Source organism: Capricornis sumatraensis, chromosome 10 (genome assembly GCF_032405125.1).
Source record: "Capricornis sumatraensis isolate serow.1 chromosome 10, serow.2, whole genome shotgun sequence".
NCBI classification, from domain to species: Eukaryota; Metazoa; Chordata; class Mammalia; order Artiodactyla; family Bovidae; genus Capricornis; species Capricornis sumatraensis.
In genome coordinates, this window is record NC_091078.1 from 60,113,124 (window position 1) to 60,129,140 (window position 16,017).

General features: G+C 46.6%; 1 protein-coding gene across 3 annotated transcripts in view; it reads left to right on the plus strand.

The window, feature by feature from the left end:
- The window catches only part of TRAK1 (trafficking kinesin protein 1), a 103,953-nt gene that overhangs the window by 60,810 nt on the left and 27,126 nt on the right, over positions 1-16,017 (plus strand). For all 3 annotated transcript variants that reach the window (XM_068982855.1, XM_068982858.1, XM_068982857.1), the window contains 5 exons: positions 3,128-3,204; positions 9,477-9,593; positions 12,283-12,383; positions 13,203-13,311; positions 15,148-15,226. In XM_068982855.1, coding sequence (XP_068838956.1) covers positions 3,128-3,204; positions 9,477-9,593; positions 12,283-12,383; positions 13,203-13,311; positions 15,148-15,226 — 483 coding nt within the window. The remainder of the gene's footprint in view (positions 1-3,127; positions 3,205-9,476; positions 9,594-12,282; positions 12,384-13,202; positions 13,312-15,147; positions 15,227-16,017) is intronic.

Here is a 16,017-nt window from a genome sequence, read left to right on the forward strand (position 1 = left end):
TTGGCTTAAAGCTCAACATTCAGAAAACTAAGATCATGGCATCCAGTCCCATCACTTCACAGCAAGTAGATGGGAAAACAGTGGAAACAGTGACTGACTTTATTTTGGGGGGCTCCAAAATCACTGCAGATAGTGATTGCAGCCATGAAATTAAAAGATGCTTACTCCTTGGAAGAAAAGCTATGACCAACCTAGACAGCATATTAAAAAGCAGAGACATTACTTTGTCAACAAAGGTCTGTCTAGTCAAGGCTATGGTTTTTCCAGTAGTCATGTATGGATGTGAGAGTTGGATTATAAAGAAAGCTGAGCGCCGAACAATTGATGCTTTTGAACTGTGGTGTTGGGAGAAGACTCTTGAGAGTCCCTTGGACTGCAAGGAGATCCAATCAGTCCATCCTAAAGGAGATCAGTCCTGGGTGTTCATTGGAAGGACTGATGCTGAAGCTGAAACTCCAATACTTTGGCCACCTCATGTGAAGAGCTGACTCATTTGAAAAGACCCTGATGCTGGGAGGGATTGGGGGCAGGAGGAGAAGGGGACGACAGAGGATGAGACAGTTGGATGGCATCACCAACTCGATGGACATGGGTTTGGGTGGACTCCAGGAGTTGGTGATAGACAGGGAGGCCTGGCATGCTGCGTGCGGTTCATGGGGTTGCAAAGAGTCGGACACGACTGAGCGACTGAACAGAACTGATTGGCTATTCTATTTTTTTCTGTTTATTATAAATCTACTCCCTTACCCCATCACCATTGGGATTATATGTGTTTTTGAAAACTTAACTGGAATAACAGAGCACATGCTTCCATAGTAGTTTTTCATTTCTGCCTCTGACTTCTGTGGCTGGGCTGTCAGGGACCTCAGAGCCTCCTGGAAGTCTCTGCATCGTTCCGTACCCCTCGCCTCCTGTCACCATGTATGGTGATGACATATGCCTGACTGGTTCATGCTGGAAAAAACCCTGGTCCAGGTGTAGGTTTTATTGGGTTCAGTTGTTAAGGCATGTTAAATCTTTTAAAAAAATAGCTTTATAAAAGGGCAATACAACAGGTCCTTGTGATGGTAGATAATGAATCTACACCAGTGATAAAATCATATAAAGCTTAATATTCACATGTGCAGGTGCACACACTCACGCACATGCACGTGCGCGCGTGCACACACACACACACACACAAGTTCAAGTAAATGGAGAAATCTGAGTAAGATTCCTAGATTGTAGCAATGTCAGTACCCTGGTTGTGATATTATTTTACAAAATGTTTCTATCGGGTAAAACTTTGGTAAAGTGTATATGGAATCTCTGTGTTATTTCTTACATCTGCATATGATTATCTACACAATTAACTACAGTGATCTCAATTCAAAAATACAGCTTTAAAATGTAAATATAATTTTCAATTAATTCAATCCCAGAGCAAAAAAGGTGCTCTGAGTCTTATTCTCTTACGTTAGGGTAGCACAGAGCCAAGATGAGTTTAAAATGTAGCCTGGTTGTCTTTCTTTCCAGGAAAGCCAAGGACCCGGTCCTTTGAGGAGAGCTAGGGTGGGCGTTAGATGGCTCTGGAGGCAGCACGGCACAGGTTTCAGCATAGCGGCCTTTTGCCCGTTGATGCCCCGGCTCACCATACTCTTCTAGAGGGAGCTGGCTGGAGGCCTCGGGGTCTTATGTGCACCGTTGCAGAGCATCACAGCCGTGCAGCAGGAAAACCAGCTCCTGTCTGCACCCTTGGACTCTGCACTTAAGGTTTCTTGTGACCTCAAGCTGGTGAACTGCTTAGAGCAATTTGAGCTGGACTCCATCTCCACCAAGTTAAATTCTGGTTTTCACCAACCCTGTACATTTCCCTTGCTTTTCCTCCAGCCAGCGGCCAGAGGGTTTCTGCCGTAAAGCTCTGGGCGGAGAGGCCAGCAGAAGAACCGTCCCCCATCCTGGCTCAGAGGACCCTGTTTTGGGAGGGTTTCAGATTTGGAACCAGATTTCAGGTCTCTTCCTTAAACTAGAAAATCATTCCAACAGATCCGATTTCTCTGAGCTCACCCACTAGGATGATCTCTGCTTGCATTTATAAAATATTTAGCGACCTATTGCTTTCCAGCTGCAATTAGCCATTAGTGATGCTACTGAGTTTGGTTAGAAATACACTTCAATTCCCAAAGGCCTTGCCTGGGCTGTGACTGCAAGTGGGTTGTTGCGAAAGCTGAACTAAGTCTTTTACTCTTAAAAGAATTGTTTGTTAGAGTCTTAGTTTTGAGGAATTAATAACAAGTTATTATTTGGCCCCTCAGTGGCTGGTGTCAAAAAATTTTATGCTTTGGCTCTAAATCCATTTGCTTTCACTCCTTCCTCCTCAGAATAAAACCCATGCTACCTTCACGGTGTTTGGACTACAAATCATTTCCTTGCCATTGATTTAAAATAAAACAACCCTGAGATTTTTCTGGAGATGAAAGCCTTCTTTCGGTGCACACCCTTTTTCTCCAATGGAAAAACAAAGACATAGTCCTGAAGTGGCCTGGAGGCATCATCTTAAGACCTCTTAAGCAAATGGCATATGTTATGAAATACCATGTGTATGACTCTGTGTGTGTGGATTAAATTAAAAAAAAATCTATCACCCCAGTTTTCATGGTTTGGAAACTAGTTGCAGAGACTTAGAATTTAGGCCATTTGGGGAAGAGGAGGCTGGGCCATTATGGAATTATCAGTTAAGATTGTTTAATAATTAATACCAAGAACTGCTTTGGAAAGGACCCACTGGGTCTGTACAGAAAGTGGGGTCTAGATCCTAGGGCTCTTTCTGGTGGTTTATATATCACTCACTGTGCTGCTGACCCACTTTGGTTTGATGACCAGATATGAGGCCAGACCCCTTTCCACTCCAGCGCCTTGCCCTCAGCAACACCCCCGAGTGTGCACGTGCGGATGTGCACGCACACATGCACACACACACACATATGCAGTGTCAAGACTTTGCAGTGATTAGTAGACCCCTGTCCCCTCAACCCACACAGCTTGGGGCTTTTCTCTGGAATCAAACCCAGTAAGGCTGAACCTGGCCAAACTTTGTTTGGCAGACTTGTAGCATCGGTAGTTACATGGTCATTTTTATTTCTTGCAGTTTTATGTGCTGAACGAGTTGGCCAGATGACTAAAACATATAATGACATAGATGCTGTAACTCGGCTTCTTGAGGAGGTAAGTGATTCGGGGAAAGGCAAAGAGTCGTTTATAATTGACTGATTATAATTTATATTGATTAAAGCAGACATTACTATTTTTCTTGGTGAAGAATGTCAGAAATTGAGCCCTCTCAGAGTATGATTCAGTGGCTTTTTATTTATTTTTTGAGCTGGTAGCTATGTTGGCTTTAGTCACTGTAATTTTGTACAAGATATTTTGGATTTTAAAAGGAATCTGTTAATAACAGAATAGGGTAACATTTAAATACTTGCTATAGAATACCCAGTTGAAGCTTTATAAACTCTTAAAATATATACTACTGATATATATTAAATGTATATGAAAATGTCACAAAAAAGACATCATTATCCATATCTTTGTAATGTTTTTGTTTTGTTGTGTTGTTTTTACTTAGTCAGGTTAAGAGAATGTTACTATGCAGTGTCAGCATGGAAATAACCAAAACAAGCGAGGCAAGAAAAATTTAGGAAACTTGCTTAGGATCAGACCAGCTGCAGGCATTCTAGAGACTATGGTTTTCTCAATTTCTTCTCAGCATCCTGTTGGCATTTGAGAATTAAGGTGTTCTGATGGTCTCTAGAAGCAGACGAGTATACTGTGTGTATCCCCATGCCTAGAACAGGCCAGAACCTGGTAGGTTCTCAGTATTTGCTGAATAAATGCCCGTCTTTAAAACTTCTTCCACTCTCCCCACAAAATCAGGCCTCAAATGCAGAGGTGTTAACTTTTAGATCCTGGTTTGTGCTCTAGAATCTAGCACGATATGAGTCATGTGACTATTCATTAGCCCTTCTTGAGGAATAGAGTAGAAAGATACGAAGGACACAGAAATCCTCATTTTCAGCCAGTGGCAGTACAAAGCAGAAGTGTGGCACCTGAGGTTTTATTCTTGGGTTGGGGAGGGTCTTCACCCCATTTTCATGTCTCTCTTTGCCTGTGCTCTTCCCTTCTGTACACCCAGTTTTCTCCTACCTGTTCTGAGGACAGGACCCTTCTGATCCACCCCCATGCCCCATTCCTGAGGGCTCACCTCCCCGGCTACCCACTTCCCTCTCATTCTCCTGAAGGCCACCCCCTGGCAGGTCCACTGGAGCAGACACAGGGCAGGAGCTGAGACCCACTTGACCATCTGCATGTCAGGAAAGTCCCAAATTCCTCAGCCCCAAATAAGTGAGATTAGATTTTCTGGCTGTGTGACAGGGCCCTTGCTGAGGCATTTTAGGAGCACTGGCCTCTTGGTGGTTCTCCAGTTGCATCCGTCTGGGCAGCTGGCATTAGCCACCTCGTAGGCTAGCTCAGCTAACATCACCAACTTTCGAAAATGGTTTTTACAGACCCCTTTCTGCTGTGTCCATTTCCCCCAACAGTGCCCTGTTTCTGAACCCACTCCTCACCCCATACCCAGTTAGTCTTCTGAAGGTGGTCCTGTGTCTGTGCCTTTATTATTTTTTCCCAAGACTACTGTCACGGCTCTTGGAGCCCTGGCATGAGATTTTGAGTTTTCTCCCTTTCTTCTCTGCAACTGCCACCCTCCCAAACCCTCTGTAATCACCTGGCCCACCCCCAAACCCGACACTCAGCACTCCTTGGCATGGCATTCAAGGCCATCCACTTTACCACATTCCTGAATCCTCTTCTGTACTCTTCCCTGGTACCTTCCTCCTGCTCTCCTACATGGGACCTTTTGCACCATTTGGCCCCTCTGTCTCTTCCTGCCTCTGAATGTCGTACTGCAGGGCTCACTGGGGACCTCTGAAGCTGCCACACACCCCCAGCCACAGGTAGTCCGTGCCCCCCATCCTATTGTTCTGTTAGCTTTGTTCTTCCAACTGGGTTGGTTAGAAGTTTCTCCAAGGCAGGAACCCTGTTGGATGACTTCCTTCTCCATTTTAATCTTGGAAATGACAGGCCTTAGATAAATGCCTGCCTCTGTGGTCATGCTGATTCATAAGGGTAAACTTTGACTGAGAATTAGCTGCTGCCGTGCATCATCTCATTAATTCTATGCTAGTTCTCAGACGTAGATGCCATTGCTGCTCCATCCTACAGAGAAGGGACCTACTCTTGAGAGAACAGAGGATGCCCACGTAGTACAGCTGTTTTCTAGCCCGGGCCCTTAACCACTGTGGCCCTGTTGCTTTTGACTGTAGTCGTTTATTGTCCTGTTTATTTAGTTCTGGAGAGTATGGTTAGTTGATTGTCAATGAGACATTCTTACTTTAAAAACATGAACTGGCTGACTTTTGTTTTTAACGGGATGCTGTTTCATGAGTGTCCAGGGCCCATGGGTGCTGGCGGCTGGTGAGTGTGAGCTGGCAGGGCTGGGCGAGGCTTTCACAGGGCCAGACCCATCTCTTCTTCGATGTTTGAGGATTGTGTTCAGAGGAGACTGGGACTCCAGCCCAGTATTTAGATTCTGGTCATCAACAATTCACAGCTAATTTCCTAAATGAGTGTCACTCATTTATAAAAAGTATGTTGTCGTGTTTTTAAAAAAACTGTTTGAGTTGTTGAAAGGAATATTTGTGGGGCAGTTTCTTCAGGTGACTCTTTGCTCTGCCCTCTTTGTTTTATTTTTAGCAGCTCCCCATGGCCACGGTCTGGGTGCATCTGTGTGTTTTGTATATAACAGCATTGTATACCCTATATACAGCATTCCTCTCCCTCTTGATAAGAATCATGTCTGAGTTGCCGCCTTTCTTTGGAACTGGGCAGGGTTTCCTGGTTAAAGTCTGATTGTCCCAGGCACGTGACAGCTGTCCTATGCTGTACTCTTCCTGGCTTTGGTTCTGTTTCTTTTGGTTTTGCATGCCTGCCACATGCAGATGGGGTACCAGCAGGATCTGCACGGATGCCACGCACAGCCCTCAGCTGGCCCGAAGAGTTTGCTTCTCATTGAAGGGGAAGAGGATTCTGCGGCTTGCCCTGGCTTGCTGCTGCTAGGAATTTACCTTTGGGCAAAGCTACCTCCTCCCCAGTTACGGAGAGGGTTATTCTGGGGGCCTCTTAGTCATGCTTTTCATCCTTAAATGGGTGAATGAGATGAGTCAACTGCTCAGTGTGGGAGGCAGGCTGTTCTCCATCTCTGGGGCCATGCCAGGCAGCTCGAGTGCTCATTGGTAAAAGAGGCCGAGATGCAAGTCACAGTCTTTTAAATTTTCAGGAAAACTTTGATGTAGATAGGGAGTAGCGAGAGCCAGATTGAGCCTCACCTGGCTGCCATCTCCTGGGGAATCAAAGAACCAGTTATTTTAATATCTTGTTTCCAGGGTCACAATGTGTTACGGTCCCATTTTTCTCACTGAAGTTTGGACAGTGGTCATTTCCTACCCATTTTCCTGGTTTTAGAAGTAAATATTTATCATGTTTTGGCTGGTTGTAAGAAGACTCTTTTCGGTCCTGAAATTCTTAAGGAGAAACCCAGCCAGCCTTTTGCCTGAGGAAAACCAGAGACCTTCTCACAACCTTTTTGTTTAAGGTTTTTGTTTCATCTCTGAATATTTTTGTTGTAACTTCCTTTTTTTCCCCAGCAGAGCATTTTATGTATGTTACTATGAAGATTAGATTTGGGGTGTAGACAAGGTGAGAGTCGTCCCTTTAGTAAGGCAAGGAGGCCTTGGGTCTGAGGTTTGGGGTGTATCAGCATAGGTTGGGAGGGCTGGGGGGCTTTGTGGTTGAGCCCACCACCACTTATTTCCTTCCCCTGCCTGCTCCCCATTCCTCTTGGGTTCTGGCTCCTGTATGCCGTGGGAAGCCTTCAGCGTCCTTCATTTGCTCAGCAGTGCCTTGCTGAGCTTGTCTTTATCCATTATGATTTTGGCTTGATTTGTTTGCACTGAAATCTGTGTATGAAACGTCTTTGTGCACAGGATCTTAGCAGCATGTATGCGTGATGGCAACAACACAGAACAGTAGTCAGTGAGCCGAAGAGCATAAAACACCTGCTGGGCATTCAGTCTGAGGGCGGGTTCCAGTAGAGAGGTTTAATAGGCTGGAGTGAGAGTTATGGAGACCATGCTTTTTTGGACAGTGGGGCTGCAGTTTTCACTGAGACGTAGCCAGCTAAAGGGCTTCCCAGGTGGCTCAGCAGTAAAGAATCCATCTGCCAAGCAGGAGACACGGGTTTGATCCCTGGATCAGGAAGATTATCTGGAGAAGGAAATGGGAACCCACTCCAGTATTCTTGCCTGGGAAATCTCATGGACAGAGGAGCCTGTCATGCTACAGTCCATGGGGTCGCAAAAGAGTCAGATGTGACTTGGCATCTAAACAACAGCAGCCAGTGGAAACCACTTACACTGGTTGGTAATTTGGGGACAGCCTCTGGAGAAGTGGGCTCCCTCACACAATCCCTGTGGGTCATTTCCTCCCGGTACCAACTATGCAAAACTGTTGGCGTCTGAGAAATGATAAAGGGCCACTGAGATAAGGACTCTGCTTTGACGTGGAAGCCAGTGCCGATGAATGCACAGAGAGGGGTGTCTCGGTTGGTTGGGCAAACTCACTGGTCCCCTTTGTTCCCTGGGTGGGCATGAGGGGGAGGCACAGATGGGGAAGGAGTTGGAAGAATTTATGGCTCGCTTGACATGACCCCCAGCTGTCTTCTGGGACAGTAGTGGCAGCAGTTACAGGCTTCAGGATCATGGAAGACTTAGGGGAGAGAGACCATCGTTCATGTAAGAGCTCCAGAGAGTTAAATCACGACTGGATCCAGTCCCCCCAGCCTATGCTTTGCTCATAATTCATTGAAACTCCCATGATGAGCGAAGGAAGGTGTGTTCCTATTCCGTTGCATGAAATCATTTGGTGGGTATGAAAAAAGTTGGAAATAAAAGCTGCTGTCTGAAAAGTCTTACAACTCAATGAATCGTAAAGCTGGAAGATTCTTTGACCCGACCTCTTCTCACAGACAAGGGAACCAGGCCCCAGGGATGTTCAACCAGAACCCACACTCTCAAATTATAGGGTAGAATAGTTCACATGAAGCAGTTAAACTTTGGACAGGTACCTACTCTAAGAAATGCCTCTTAGGTTGTAGGTAAATATGTGACAAGTGACATTTAAACATGAGATAATAACCTTCCTTCGTGGAATGCACCTTGGTATGTCAGTTCTGTGTTGTTGAATGTCGTTTAAAACAAAATGTTAGTTGCCATGACTAGAATGATTCTCAAACTACTGATGATTTATAATCTGTGTTTGGAAAGAATGGATCTAGAGGATCCTTGCTAAGTGTAAACCATAAGGTCACTTGGTTATCGGAAGGTGGGACCCCTCCCCAGCTTTCTTCTGCTCAAACTGCATGTCCCTGGTCTTCTGCTTTTTTACACCAAATGAGCAGAATAATTAGCATAGACATCTAAGAGGATTTCACTTTCCAGAGTTCTCCTCCCCATGCCAACCTATAAGTGAGCACGTGAATGTACACTTGGTGGCCAGTGGCTTCATCAGCAAGGATCAGTAAGTCTGGATTTGGTGATGGCATCCACCCCACTGTCTCCACTGTCAGGGGCCAGCTTTCCTCCCATAAACCCAGCTGGACCTTTATATGCCACTAAAGATTTTCCTCTGTACCTTGCTGTGCCCTAAATGTCAGCTGCTGAGCTAACAGAAAATTCTGTGTCTGCAACAGTCTTTGTTTCTGAAGTAGGGTGATTTTATGCATTATTTCTCCATTCTTAGAACTGTTTCTTTAAAAAATAAAGTCTAAGTAACCATAAGTTGAAAAAAAAAACTGTATTCTATTTTAGAGTCACTTTAAATATTTTTGTTGCATACGCAGTGAATCTAAGGAACTCAGTAAATCCCATCTTAATTGAAGTATGCCAAAGAGGCTGCCTTGGCTATTTTAGCACACTTGGAATTTCTAGATTCACTCCTTCATCCTGTAAACAGTTTCTGAGTGTTTCCCTCTGCTGGGCACTCATGGTGACTGGAGCCCAGCCCACAGGTAGGAAGACAGGTTATCAAATGATTACACAAAGACCAAAAGCAGTTGCATAGAAAGGTTTTGGAAAGCACGTTTTTTACCTGCAGGGAGAGACTTGTTTTCATCAGATGGAAGGTTCCTTTTCATCGTTTGGGGTCCGTGTCACTGAGTAAGCTGCTCTTTGAACATGTATCAGAGGCCAGTGCATGGATGGTGACTCAGTAATCCATTGTTATTGCTAAACGCCCTTGTTTTCTTTCATTGACACGGAGTCCTATGGGCTCCTGCTGGATGCATGGGTTTTCTCAATGTCTGTTCTCACTTCTGTCTCTCACAGAAAGAGCGGGATCTAGAGTTGGCTGCTCGGATTGGCCAGTCGTTGTTGAAGAAGAACAAGACACTAACCGAGAGGAACGAGCTGCTGGAGGAGCAGGTGGAGCATATCAGGGAGGAGGTGAGGCGCTGGCGGCCTCTGCAGGAGAGCCGTCTGCAGGGTCTTGGGTGCCGTGGGTACAGCCGAAGAAAGTGATGATAGAACAGGGTCCTGTTGGGAAAAGCACAGCCCAGACACAGAGGGCTGACTTTCTGCTACCTCTTCTGATCATTTACCCCTTTTGACAATGAGGACGGGATGGTCCAAGTTGGACCCGCCCTTGTGTGGTCAGTAGGCCCACAGTCTGGACCAGTCACAGTCCCCATCCTCCAAGAGTCCAGATCACCCTGTGGGCTGAGAAAGGCACTCAGAGCTTTGGTGAAAGGGTACACAAGCTATTCCAGCAAGGCGTGGGGCTCCCTGAGCCTGGGTGGGTGTGGGTGGATAGAGAAGGAAGCACAGCCGGAGGCCAGCCATGCTGCAGAGCGAGGCAGTGATGGCTCCTTAGTCAGTACAGTAGTATAATTTTGTGTTTGTAAAACAAAACCAAAAGTAGCCCATCGTTTTCACGGTAGAAACCCTACCATTTCAATGATACAAATCTCGGCTGGTGTCGTCAGCCCCCATCATTGTGAACAATTTATATGGAACTTGGGGGCTGAGGTCACAGCAGAGCAGCCCTGGTTTTCCAGCAGGAATGTGGTGTCGATGGAGGAGGAAGGCTGCAGGGTCAGGTGGGGTTGCTGCAGCAAGAGTTAGAAACTTAGAACCAGGTCCCACTTGGTAGCGTCTTTGCCATCATCTTGACTATCCTTTGAACAGGGCATTTGAACTGTGAGGACTCTTTGCTTTCCTTCTTCTCATTTATTTTCCCTTATTTTCTATCAGAAACTTTCTTAGTGGGAGGGGATGCCCTCATGCATGTCCCTAAGATGTACTGAGACCTATTGCTCATTAAAGCTGTTCCCAGCTATTGCCTCAGTTTAATCATCATTTCATATGATGAAATAGAGTACCCACTAGGTAAGAAAAAGTTTTTTAAGGGTTTACTGTCATTTTTATTTATCTTTCTTCTTCCAGTTTTATTGAGATACAGTTGACATACAGCATTGTATAAAGACAGGTTTTAATCCTGGGTTCTCTTTAAAAGATGATGAGGTAGGTTATTTGCAGGATAGGAATAGAGACGCAGATTTAGAAACTGAACTCGCGGACACAGTGGGGAAAGGAGAGGCTGGGATGAACTGAGAGAGTAGCACTGAAATGTATCTATTACCGTGTATAAACCAGATAGCTAATGAGAAGCTGCTGTGTGGCACAAGGAGCTCAGTTCAGTGCTCTGTGGTGACCTAAAGGGGTGGGGTGGAAGGAAGGCTCAGGAGGGAGGGGATATATGTAAACACATAGCTGGTTCATGTTGTTGTACGGCAGAAACCAACACCCCATTGTAAAGCAATTATCCCCCAATGAAAATTTTCTTAAAAATAGAACAAATGGAAAAAAAAGATGGTGAGGTAAGGATACTGATAAGGTATAAGAAATAAAGTTAACCCTTGCTTTCCCGGCCTCCAGCATCTTGATCTGAATCCCCCTTCTTCCACGTGTGAGAGAAGGTTAGCCTGCCCCCCTCCTCGGCCCCTTCTGAGCAGAGAGACATGCCATCAGGAACTAGGAAATGGCTCCCCATTGCCCTCACGTGCTGTTTCTCCACTTTGCTGCCCTTGCTTGGGGCTCCCTCACCTTCCACAGAGTACATCCTGCCCTATGAGGGTGGAAGTGCCTTTCTTTCCTTTGGGGAACCCTGGACTTTGAAAACTGATTTCCTTTGGCACATCATTAAATGATGTCTAGGTGTTGAAGCCGAAGCCTTTAAGCACCTAAAACTGGCTTTACCACAGAAGATAAAATATATTTACTTGTGTTATGTAGGAAAAGTTGAAATAAACTAGAGAACCCAAATCAAATTTGAAACAAGAAAGAATGAGAACAATTACAGTTCTCCTGCTGGTTGCCTGTTCATCAGTGCTGAATAGTGAAAGGGCAGGTGAACAATTTTATGACTCAGGTTTGTTTACTTTAAACCTCAAGTATAAATAAGTGTGATTTGTAGAACCGTGCCTGCAGTAGTTGGTATGGCCAGTTCCTGATGGTTGCCTCTTTTATTCCTGTATCTGGAATTCCTATCTTGTAAGCATTGAGTGCAAAGCAAGATCTGGCCACGCGTGGCCAGAATTCCCATGAGGGTGTAGCGGTCACAACATGGGGCTGTGAGATTTTCCAGGTGGAAGAACAAGGGCCGACTGGCTTGCTGCCCACCTAGAGCTGGCCTCGCCAGGTTCCTGATCTGAGGTGGAATTTGGTTTGGGCAGGAGTAAATGACTTCCTTCATTTGATAACATGGTCCACCTCTCTGGGTGTCTTCCCAGTTGTCATCTGTTTACTGGCAAAGCCCATATGCTGTCTTGTCCCCCCACCCCCACCCCATCCATCATTCTAGCATCTGCTTGTCCCCTCTCACTTCTCCATACTAGAGTAAAAACTACAAATTTAAGTGGAGGGGTTTTTTGCCACAAAGTAATTGATCGTATGTTTCTTAGATAGGATCAAACACAACCCTTTGTTTTCCTTGAATAGCACAAAATCAGTGATGTGCCTTCACTTTGAATGAGGAATTTTAAAATATTGTCCCTGGGCAGGAAGTGTTTAAGCATGAATGGGGATGATGTCTTGTTTGGAGAGTGCGTGATGGGCCTCAACTGGGTCTGTGCAGGTGTCACAGCTCCGGCATGAACTGTCCATGAAGGATGAGTTGCTTCAGTTCTACACCAGCGCCGCGGAGGAAAGTGAGCCGGAATCTGTGTGCTCCACCCCGTAAGTCACCAAGGGCCTGTCTCCAGAGGCCAGAGCACCGCTGGCTGTGGTCCATGACCTTGGAGTTGCCCAGACAGGGTCACCTTCACTGGCAGCACAAGCCAGCTGCCCTCGGCCTTCTCCAGGCCAAGCATCTGAGTGCCTCAGACAGATTGATCTTGCTTTTCTGATGGGATTTTAGTTAGCCTCTTCCTGGGTCTTTCACAGCTTAGTTGTCAGTGTAGATTGATCAGGCCTGGCTGTGAATGAGTAACAGCTGGCTCTGCTGTTGGAGGGAATACAGGGGCCAGCAGATCTGTGGGGGCTTCTTGGGGTCCTCTTCTCTGTCAGCAGAGTCTCCTATAAGGAACGTGAACTCTAGAGCCCAGTGACCCGAGTTCAGATCTTGGCTCTGGGGCTCACTGCTGTGTGCTCATGGCCAAGTTACTTAACCTTTCTGTGCTTGTTCCCTCATTGGTAAAATGGGGGTAATAATAGTAACTTAGTTCTTAGGGCTGTGAGCACTGAATGAGTTCATACATATAGAATACTTAAAATAGTTCCTGACAGATAGAAGGCATCCCAGAGTTGTACAGGCTTGAAATAGAGTTGGTTCCCCAGAAATCTGAGGCAAAGTGGCAGCCAAGGGTTGAGATGTGGGACTGAAGTGATGCGAGCCTGTGCTGTTTTCCTGGGGGCGAGGGAGAGGCCTGATGGATCATTGTCACATCCACACCCTCGCGAGCTTTCCTTGAAAGCCCCATCTGTGTGCCGCAGTGTGGTTTGCCGAGTGGTGGGAGGAAGTGTCTCCCTCCCTAGGAAGCGGACTTTCTCCCCCAGGTTGAAGAGGAACGAGTCGTCCTCCTCCGTCCAGAATTACTTCCATCTGGATTCTCTGCAGAAGAAGCTGAAGGACCTTGAAGAGGAGAACGTTGTACTTCGATCCGAGGTGAAGTGCAGTCCCTGCCCTGTCCCCTCTCTGCAAGGGTGGTGGCCCAGCGTGCTTATCTGGCGAGTACAGCCGTAATTACAGCCCTGCCGTTCTCAAGGGTGGCGGTCTGCGGAAGGGCCACCTGGCCCTGGGTCACGGCCACACCAAGTGCCCAGTGGGCATGCCTCATTTATAAGCCGGGCAGCACACACCATCCTGGTTGCAGCAGACGGACAGGGAATTGTGCAGTGTGAGGACGGGTAAGAGTGGCAGACCGTCCTCCTTCACGGTTAGGGCAAAAGCTTCTGGAAGGTGGGGCCTTACTCTGGTGGTCTCCAGCTCGGATGTAGAAACAGCTTGGAGGCCGGGTGTGAGAGCCTTGTTCTCATGCTACTGCAGGTCAGATGTGCTCAAAGGAAATAGTACTTGGAGACATATTTCTTAGACAACTAACTTTAAAAAGTTGAGGTGAAGCAACTTGGGAACTCATGCTTTTGAGTATTTCTGGTTGGCTAGTCACTGTGGTGGGTACTTTGCCTGCTTTCTTTAAAAAAAAAAAAAAAGTCTTCATAACAAGGGTGGAAAAACCCTGGGAAAACCAGGACCCAGGCTGCTAGGTGTTTTGATTGCCCAAGATTTTCCAAATTAGTGAACAACAAAGCCAGGGTTTATAAGTCTCTGTGACTCCAAACCCACATAATTTCCCTTTACCCACTGCCCCTATCCAGAAACACAGATACATAGGGATTTAGTGTTTTTTGTTTATTTATCACTGAGCTTTTGCCCTCCAGCCAGAGGTTTGGTTCAGCCCTGTTTATCAGGCCCTTGGATTGTCAAGTTTGAGCTGCAAGCTCACCTAGGCAGGCCCAGGGCTCCCCAAAGTCCCTCAATATGGCAGACCACCTGTCACCTTGAACTTGCCTCCCTTGTTGCAAAGAGCCTCATGTCTGGGCTTAACAAGATGCTCCTATGCCTGAGAAAACGGTCATGTCTCTTAGCCCTCACCTCTTTCAGCCTCTCATAAGAGACATAAACCCAGAGTGATCAAGAGGGTTACCCAAGCTTTCTCTGCCAGCCAGCAGCCGAACAAAGAGTCTAGCCCAGTTTTCCCCATTCTGAGTTCCAGCATCCACCCTAAGTAAATGCTCTGGCCCCAGGCACATGGTGATCGGTCCCTCTGTTAGAGTCATCATGTGAAGCAAGTAGAGGGAATCTGATCCCAGCCATAGATTCTGACTCCTCCACCTAGCTTTCAGGACGGTGATGTGTCTGGGGCCAGGACCTGAGAGCTCAGAGATACCTCTCTACCTGGGGCATTTTCTTGGAGCCTTCAGATCTCTGTCTTCCCACCTTTACACCCAGGAGCAAAGCCATCCAGAGTCCAAGCATAGCTCCTAGGTCTCTGAACCTCAATGCCTTCATATTGTATCTTGTTTTGGCTCATCTGAAAACAGCAGGACAGATTCCCACTTGTGAACCTCAGAGGACCATACCTAGCACGTAGCAGGTGTGGTAATTGTTAACCCTTCTTATTGTGGGGCTTATCCTTAGAATGCCCACTGTAGGCAAGGATGTGTCATAGGCTGTTTTGGGTCACAAAGGGATCCATGACTGTGAGCCTGGACAGACACACATGAACAGACAGGCGGACTAATAGAGGGGCTCACAGTTTCAGCAACTGCTTTGCATGGTGCCCTCTAGTGGTTGGGATTCACTTTCTGTATCTGAGGGCGCAATGGGTGACAGCTGGGGAGATGCTGAAGGGCAGCATTCCAGACCCAGGTTAGCCCTTGCTGCATCACCTGGCCTGACCAGGTGTGGCTGTGGGGCCTCTGACCTGAGCCCTGTCCACAGGCCTGCCAGCTAAAGACGGAGACCATCACCTACGAAGAAAAAGAGCAGCAGCTGGTCAACGACTGTGTGAAGGAGCTGAGTATGGCCCGCCCCCTGCCACTCCTGTTCCCCCACCTTTTACTTTTCTCATCGGCCATCCTTAAGACCGGATGGATTTGCATCACTTGATAGAATGTGGTCTTCCTGCCAGCCTGGGCTCATTGGCATTTTTTTCCTGAACACTAGAGGCCTCCCCTGATCTTGTGAGACACCCCTCACCCTCATTTATGACAAACTAGGTGGGAGGTTGTCAGCCATACAGTCTCAGTCTCTCACCAAAATGGCTGTTTAATTTTCATTTTGGCATTCTGCAGGAATATTGGTTATTTAATGGCTAAATTAGGTCCAGCTTTAGAGTCCTGAACTGAAGGTGTGGAAAAATAACTTTCTAGTCATTTGATGTGTGAACCTTGAGGCCAGAGTTCTCAGCTTTGCAAATATTATGTGCCTTCCCCCACCCTCTCCATGAGAAGTTTACACATTAAGATCAGACAAAAGGGCAAACAGAACATTTTGAGTGTCAGCAAAATATCAGTGAAACACACCCTATGTTTAAATCTAGTAAAATGAGTTATGGCTCTGAATATGGGCTGAAAACACCCAGGGGAATTGTTGTGCACGCAATAGTTCCTTTCTAGAACAGAGTGCAACAGGAGTTCCTGTCATTGGTGATGTGTTTGTATGGAACATGTGGAATTGGTGAGAGTCGCCTTCTGTTTGGCGTGGTGCCTCCGGGCTGACCGCCAAAGCCTGCCTCATTTCTGGGGAGGTGACTCTAGGCAGTGAGGTGAGGCTCCCATACTGACCCTGGGAGCCACAGCTAGGGGTTGG